The sequence below is a fragment of the Dryobates pubescens genome, chromosome 5 (assembly GCF_014839835.1).
Source record: "Dryobates pubescens isolate bDryPub1 chromosome 5, bDryPub1.pri, whole genome shotgun sequence".
NCBI classification, from domain to species: Eukaryota; Metazoa; Chordata; class Aves; order Piciformes; family Picidae; genus Dryobates; species Dryobates pubescens.
Window position 1 is genome coordinate 11,695,412 of NC_071616.1, and position 8,706 is coordinate 11,704,117.

General features: G+C 44.8%; 1 protein-coding gene across 1 annotated transcript; it reads right to left on the reverse strand.

The window, feature by feature from the left end:
- Nucleotides 1-1,764: 1,764 nt before the first annotated feature.
- PIGH (phosphatidylinositol glycan anchor biosynthesis class H) lies at nt 1,765-7,630 on the reverse strand. The gene is made up of 4 exons (XM_054162196.1): nt 7,126-7,630; nt 4,949-5,158; nt 4,246-4,329; nt 1,765-2,244 (listed from the first exon to the last, which is right to left on the reverse strand). The coding sequence occupies exons 1-4, from the start codon at nt 7,300-7,302 to the stop codon at nt 2,152-2,154; spliced, it is 564 nt and encodes a 187-aa protein (XP_054018171.1). The 5' UTR covers nt 7,303-7,630; the 3' UTR covers nt 1,765-2,151.
- Between the last annotated feature and the right edge of the window lie 1,076 nt (nt 7,631-8,706).

Sequence of the window (8,706 nt, forward strand, 5' to 3'; positions counted from 1 at the left end):
ACAAAAGCCTTTGTTTTCCTAACTACTGTGTTTATGTAAAAGGCTGTCTGGGAGATACTGTGAGATTTCTGTTTGTTCTTAATAAAATGCAGTTATCATTAATTAAACTGTATTGTTTTCAGAATTAAAGGAACTATTTCAAAAGCCAAAGTACTACCAATATAAACAAAAATGAACAAAAATTGTGTTTGGTATCCAAGCACATACTGGCTGCAAACCTGCCCTAGTCTTGTTTGTCTCTGCTGGTCTCTCAGCTGTAGCGTGTGGCTAAAGTGCAATCCCATGGGCACAGCACGTTCACTCTTTCAAAAGGTGGCTAAAACAATCTTCAAGATTTCCTCTTGTGACATAGCTCCTTAGTCATTTCCTCAGTGTGCCTTCTCAGGACTTCAAGGGATTTTTACAGCACAGTCAATGTTCCCAGCACATTCTCAGGCCCAAGACTCCATTCTGTTGAGGCATGATTAGCTGGTAATATGTTCTTCCCACAGTTCAGCAAATCTACCTGCTGCTATAGTGCTTCTCAAGAGCCTTGACCATTTCTCCTCCTCCTGAGGAAATACAACTTGGCTGAACTATGCCCTGAGCCATATGCAGCTCAAGTATACTATGTAGTTCACTTACAGGATGTTAGGGGTTGGAAGAGACCTCCGGAGACCAGCAAGTCCAAGCCCCCTGCCAGAGCAGGACCATAGAATCTAGCACAGGATGCACAGGAATCCATCCAAATGGGTCTTGAAATTTGTCTCTAGAGAAGGAGAATCCATGACCTCTCTGGGGAACCCCAGGGACCTCAAAGGATCCCAACTATAGCCATTTACACAGTCATGCTCCAGGACCTGCTGTTAACAGCCTATTTCTACCCCTGCTTGCAACCAAACTCCATTTGCATCAGGATGCAGCTTCACTGACTTCTAAGGGACATACCAACTTACATTAGGGAAGCACTGGAGTTAACAATCTGTCCAACCTCAACATTTAAAGAGAAAAATACCAGTCAAAGGTTACAGAAACTTTGAGCTCATCAGCAAAAAAGCATTTCAGTTAACCTCAAGAGCACAGACCAATAAAACTTTATTCACGTAGCCATTACTGTAATTTTTAACAATACATTGTTCTGATATTCTCAGAAGTTATAATGACATATCTTTTCCATGTCCTGTGTCATCACATCCCTGCCCCCCTCAGCAATGGGTCCCTGTCTTCTTTTTGTTCCTACTGTACTTACAGAACCCCTTCTTGTCATCTTTGACATTCCTCCACAGATTAAAAGCCAGGTGGGCTTTGGCTTTTCCTAACTGCATCTTGGACAGTGTTGCTGTATTCCTTCCAGGTTACTTGTCCCTACTTCCACCTTCTGAGTACTTATTTTTTGTGTTCAAGTTTTGCCAGGAGCAACTCGTTCATCCATTCAGGCTTCCTGGCATTTTTGCATGACTTCTTTCTCATTGGGATGGGCTGTTCTTGAGCTTGGAGGAGCTGATCATTGACTATCAATCCTCTTTTTCCTCTAGAGCCCCTATCTCATAAGATTCTTCCAGTCAGATCCCTGAAGAAATGGAAGTCTGCTCTCCTACATTCATTTCATTAACAAAATGCAATATATTTCTTTTTTTTTTTGTTATTTTCCTCCTGCAATTCTCCACTTACCAGGAGAATCAGGTTACCATCCCAGACCACACATCAACTTTGGTATTTACAGTGATATATGCATTTTTTTTTTCAAACAAAGGGTTGAACATAAAATGTAAAAATGTGTATTTTTGGGCATCTGGCCAAGGTTACATGATGAGTGTATCACAATTTTCAGATCCACAAAAAAGTATATGTTTGATGCATATTCTTGCCTGCTTCTGGTCCTCTGGAGAGGCAAGGAAAAACCTTTTCTGTCAAGTCTAAAAAGTTCTGCTTCTCTGTTTCCATAGCAGAGGATCTCAAAGCTCACTTCCTGTGACTGAGCTGACATTTTCTCTAACAACTCTTCAGCCTGTGCAGGCCTTTAGCCCCATTACCGCCGCACTGCTGCTCCATCTGCGCCTTCTACTCATCTAGTTTATAACAGCCATCAGGGAGTTTTGCTTACTCATGTATGTGTCTCTCTGAGTCCTCGTGCAAGTTTGCTGCCTTGATTTTTTGATTTTTATTTTTTTTTTATTCCACTTGGGGAGCTGTCCTCCCCTGCTCCAGGATTTCTTGACAACTTCTGTACAGTTCTTTCAAGCAGTCCAGACGTGGCTTGGAACTCTAGAATTTAAGTCAAACAACAGAGAATCAGGCTCTGAACAGGAGACAGAAGGCTTTAGCTTCCCACTAGTGAGACTGTCAGGCAGAGAAAAGAATGTGGAGACAGCTGACAGCTATGAGAAGCATGCATGGAAAAGGAATGCAACAGCAAGGTATCTGTAGGTAATTAACTTTCTCACATTAAGCCAATGGAGAATAAATTTCTCTCTTACATGTTTATTGAGATATAATCCACCAAACTCTAGGAGGTGTTTGATGTAAGCAGGTGATATAGGAATGCAAAGCCATTCCATATGCTATACCCACTCTGTGATGAGCAATGCCAGTCAGGTCTAAACGTGGCACCATTGTGTAGTAAACCTGAATCTCTCACCACATAAGAAATCCTCCCCTTTCCCAGCTCACAGTTCACAGTGGCAGCAAGGAAGAACATCCATACCTCCCAACCCACTGATCTATCTGTTAGGCTGTATTCCCTTTAGACACCTACCAAATATTTTCATATGCTACCCACCCCTTCAGGACAGAGGATTTAGGCACATGGCCCTTGGCCCCTGTTAGTACAGCCAAATAAGGGACAACAGAAGGTTAACTGAGAACATCCATTCATTTCACATAATCAGCAAACAGTGGTCAAAGTATAATGATTTTCCATCACTTCTAGAATGGATTAAAACCAGCAAGGAGGAAAAAGTTTCTCAGTTCCACGGTCCTGTGACTTTTGACTTCCCAAAACAGCACCGCTGTGTAAAGTCCATCAAACGATTCTCCTTGAAAGTGCTGCTTAAGGAACAATAGGTCAGTTCAGTGCAGAAGTGCTACTGACAAGGTAAAGTGTAATTTTGAAGGCTGACACAACTTAGAAGAACCCAATGAAGGTGACACAATAATGTTACCAATTATTGCTCCTTCAAAGCTCAGTAACATACTAGCTTCCATGTTGAAGTGAGAATTAGTGACAGGTAATGAATTGCAAACTGATACAGCTCTTCCTCCTTTGTTGGTGGAGTCTCTACTGATACAAAGACATTTCCATGAAAATAAAGTTGAGACAGAAAAAAAGGGGAAATTACACAAATGACAGCCAGCCTCTTTGAAGCTCAAAAGAAACATGTATAACTAAAACCAGGTTCCCAGCTGCAGTTCTCTGGAATTCATTAGTTGTTGATTTCCAGCAAATCCATTTTTTCCCCTTGACTATGCGTGAAACAATTTAAATTGTTGTTCCCGCATATGTGGGACCAAGTCAGCAGCCAGTACCAATGAATAGTCTATTTATACCCTTAAGTATTTAGCTGAAAACTAACTGTGTTCAATCACAAACTGGATGCAGACTACAAAATGACAGTCACCAGCAGCAGGTGAATTAAGAAGGACAGAGAAAGCTATAAAACTCAGCAGTCTAAGATGTGAGGTACCTCTGTACTGTTTATCACCACTCTTGGGGATCAGGGCATTGCAGTGGCAGGAATGTACATACAGAAAGAAAACCCATCCCAAAAATGGGATTATGAACAGTCTGAACAAGTTAGCAAGAGAAGAGAAAGGGGAGATGGGGTAATGCTAAACCAAGCGAGTCATTACACATTAAGCAAACTGCTCACAGTTTGTACTGTGATCTTTGTCAACGGGTGAGACAGGAGAAGTCATTCTAATGTGAAGGAGGTTTTTGCAAGCATTTTTGGCACAGGGAGCCGAGAAAAAAATCAGCTGCAGCACAGTGCCATGGTTATGGTAACACTGAGTATGAGGCTACACAGAAAGCTATACGAGTCCTCAGCACCCTACGTGACATATATACTTCCAGTTAATGCAAACTCCTGCTTGGGTTCAGATTTACACAAGGGGACAAATGAGAAATCCACCCAGTATGCAGCTCTAATAGCACCCACCCTGAACACCCTGTCAGGGAAAGGCAACTGTCATTAGCTACCTGCAGTGGAATAAATATACACTTAGATAACTGCTGTGCAGGCACAGACTGCCATTCAGTCAACTCACCTGAAAGAGTGGCACAACCTCAGATATTCCCTGAGGATCTGCAGGGTCCTGGAGGAGGATGCACAGATAGTAGATAACTTTTTGCTACAAGACATACAGACAGAATCATCAGAGTTTGAAAACGATATCAAAGTGCCCAAAGTTATCACAGAAAGAGGATCTGTTTCAACTGACTGGGATGAAGGCAAATCACCCCAAGGCCACTGCCAAGCCTACAAATTTGTATCTGCAGTTTTCCTCTCTTCACACAACACTTAAAAAAATGCCTGTGTTTTTTTGTTGGTTTTTTTTTTTCCCTATTAGATTTTTAACCTGAAAGAACAACACATGCTGGAAGGGTAAGGTCTTTTTTACAAAAGCTTTGCAGAAACCCCCAGCAACAGGAAAAAAATCATCTCTTGTGCTGTCTTAATCTCCATCTTGACTTCTTGGGGAGATTGGCATCAGGATTTGTAAGCACAGAACAACACAGAACTAAAAGTCAGTGGTGTTATGTAAGTGGTAGTTCTGGCTTTTTGAGGTTACTTGTTTGGCTTGAGTTCTCATTTAAAGGTGAGAGAACACATAAGAGAATAGAGAGAGATGTGAAACAAAGTTCCAGCATCAGTAATGCTATGGGTAGTGCTGTATTTAATTGGTCTGGTAAATCACACTCTGGATGTGAGTGGGCCCACTGATATGCAAGAAGACTGTGTGTAATTACCATATGGATAGCTTCATTGATAACCACATCCTTCACCTGACCCATCTCAATGAAGGTTGTGCTCTCTTTTCCTGAAGCATAGGACGAAGTCACCTGAATGCCGAGTGAGCCAATGACCAACAGGGACTCCTGGTCAACCTTCACAAAGTGCAGGTATATGATCAGGCCAACCAGCGTAATGAAGATGGCAGCAGAAAGCACCATGCTATTCTGTAACACAAGCCAAGCAAAGACAGAGCTCTGGTCTTAACAATTAATTGAATATGGCTTTAGAGAAGGTAGCATTGCACAGTAAACCATCATATTAAAGCTACAGTTATAAGGCAGTTTTGATAGAGTAGATTTCTTTTATTCACCTGTCCTGCAAGTATATGTGTAGTCAGATTTGAATTAGTCTTCAAAGTATGGGAGCCAAGACTGAAAACTACTAGAAAATTCTATTGCCTTGTAAATGCAGTGCAGAAATCTCAATCAAACCAAATCAGTTACACTCTGGAGTGTTCTGAAATGTTTACTAGAACTGAGGGTGGAGTCTTGGAAAGGAAGGAAAATCTTCCAGGAAAACACACTGGGCCTGTAGTTCTATTCTTATGAACTGCAAGTCTAAACTCATCCAAACTTCCTCCTTCCTGCCTTAAATGCCAGGTTAAAGGACATTTGCTTTCTGTTGTGCTTTGTGCAAGGACAAAAATATTTTGCACACTGCAGTCTTGGGATTGCTGTCATATAAAATAATATATAACTGATGAAACCACAGTCAACAGTAAGTCTTATGATGGCCTGATAATAAATCCTTAAGGCCTGCAACCTATAACATTTTTTGGAAACATGTTTTAGAGAGCTCCAGGCTGTGAATCAAGGTTCTGATTGACACTTCCTAAAGGACCAGAACTGCATGGTCTTACCACACAACCTGGGTCTCCACAACCATGTGAGATAAAGAAGCTGTGGCCATGTTGAAACAGAAAGGATACAGGACTTCTCTCAAGTGTGTCACCATGGCAAAAACCAGTCATGAATTACAGACTGAAATCCACAGCAAGACTTTCAAGTCTGGTTTCCAGGCAAAAAGTATAGATTGCAGTCACTTGCATAAAAGCTGTATGATAAACACATGTGAAATCAAGCAGGAGGGCACTAGGTACGGCAAACTCAAACACGGCTTCCCTTACAGCTAGAGGAACCTTAACCACCTTTTTGTACCAAAAACCTGCACCATTTTTTTGTATCAGAAAAGTGCCAACTGACTCATGTCACAATCTATCTTCATTCCTTTGCAGAGATTACTGAAAAAAAAATAGAAGTGCAACAAGCACAGCATTGGTCACAGTGACTGGCATCCTCAGCCAAGCTACTGACTTCAATCTGGGTCTACAAGCCAGTCCTTCCATGCAAGTATGGATCACAGATCATGTGTGGGTCACAGATCATATCTAAAGTAATACCTCTGGATTTATCAGCAACTTTTGAAATCTGTACTACCGAGGTCTTACTGCCTCAGCTCTGAAACTTGAGCAAGTAGGTAACATTTATGGTGTAGTGCTTGCCGAGTCACTCAGGGAAATGCCTTTGAGGATTAACCATCGCTCAGCTTCTTCATTATATCCTTTATTTCTGATTCCCACAACCCATCTCTCCCAGTAAATGCCTATAATTTGGATTCACAAGGATGCACTAGGCATCACTCAACACCCATACACATCTATCTTGTCTGGCAAGAGGCTGCAAACCAATGGAGGCACCTGGGAAACTGTAAGAACCCAAGGGGCAGTTTACAGATGCCAGCACCTGGCACACATGCTCTCTTTTTCACCACATACTCATCACTTTTTACCACCTCCATGTTCCCATGCATGAAGGAGCACGGAGGAGGCCCAAGACATGCAGGGGCTGCCTTTCCACCGGCTCTGGCCACCTTTCCTGGCCCTCATCGGCCATGTTCCAGGAGCTGTTCGGCAAAGGCTGCTTGGCTCCCTCCAGAGCGACGGGAGCTGGGGACACGGTGCCACCGAGCCGATCGCTGCCCCAGATTACCCCCGGCATTTCAGCGAGACGCTGGCTCAGATAAGTAGCCGTCTCGGAGTCGGGCCCCCGGGTCACCCCTCGTCCATGGAAAGACCCGAGAGACGGCAGGAAGGGGCGCACCGAGTCCCCCGCGGCCCGGCGGTAGTCGGTACCTCGCTGAGCGCGAAGAGCCCGTAGGCCGCCAGCCACACGGCGGAGGTGACGGCGCTGAGAGAGCGCAGCTGCAGGCGGGGGCAGCGCACGGCCAGCTCCCGGCAGGAGGCGCTGTGTTGACGGCGCCGCAGCGCGATGGGCGTCCCCGAGGCCGAGCGGTATTGCCGCTCCTCCATGCCGCTCCACCGTAACCACCGAGGAACGGCCTAGAGCGGCCCGCACGCCTCCAGCCTACGGTTCGGCGCTGCACTTCCGGCGCGGGAAGGAGCTGGGTGGTGCCGACTGGAGTAGCAGGCGGGGTTGCTTCGACAGGGCCTCCGGTCCCCGTGAGCTATGCCAGGTTGCTCCGGGCCCGCTACCGGGGCGTCAGCCCGGCCCGCCCTAAACGCGGAGCAGCGGCGGTGTGGGCGCGGGAGGAGCCTGACCTGAGGTGAGCTCAGGGGAGGCTCTTTACGCCTGGCTCTCCCCTGCCAAATGGCGTCACGCCCGCAGGCTCTCGCTCAGTGAGTGTACAGCCGCGGACTGCCAGTCCGCCGCGCCCCCGCGCTGTGCCGGGGTGGTGCTGCCGGGTTGCCTCGCTTGGTTAAAGATTGCGAGGCGTCCTTCCTTAATCCCGATCGACATCAAGAGCTGCAGCGCTTAGCGAGTGTTGATAATTCACCGCTTGCTTTTTAATGACCGTTTTAATGGTGCTCTTGCTATGGCGAGGAGAGACGGGATGTTTTCTCCATTTGCCTTAGTATCAATTCCTACCACATAAATGTATCTCTTTGTCTGTCCCATGCTTCACTACAAGCTTTTTGGGGTTTGTTTTGGCGGGGGTGGGGCGGGGAGGTGGATGTTTGTTTGCTTGCTTGCTTTTTTAAAGTTTAACGCAATGTTTTCTGGTTCCTTGCCATCTAAGTACTTAATCCATTGGAGAGTTGCCTTCATGTGCAGAGACTTGAGTCTTTGTATTGTGTTCCCGTTAATACTTCTTAATTATTGCTTGTATGACTTGCCTGGCAGTGATGTAAAACTGCAGTTCTGTAATTTCCAAACCATCAACGTAACTTCTTTGCCCTTTTTATTTGTTTCCCCTCTCCAACAATCCTGGAGCGTGCCCATTGGCTTTAATTGCAGACACCATCTCTCTGTGAGCAATTTACCTTGTTCATGGTATCTTCAGAGTTCTTGGGTGGATACTATGAGTATAAACTTGCCTTTAATAGACATGAGAAACCAAGGGGCACTGAAGAATCACTACCAAAGTCTTTGCTCAGCCTAGAGGAGTGGGTGGTGGTTGGCACCAGGGGCAGAGGAGTACAGTATGTCCAGGATCTCGCTGTGACGCAAGAGCCAAGGTTAGGGATGGGTTGGAGCTTTTAAAAGGTGAGCTGGCCCAGAATGAAAAAAGTAATGAAAGGCAATGAGCTGCAGAAACAGAGGAGAAAATGCTGGTGTTAAAATGAGACCAAAATAAGTTTATAAATGGACTGTAGGTGGGAAAAATAATAATAACTTTAAACCAGAGTTAAACATTTTGTAAAAAGGGAAGAAATGTTTAAAGTGACAGGTGAAAAGGACTCTGGCATGGCAGC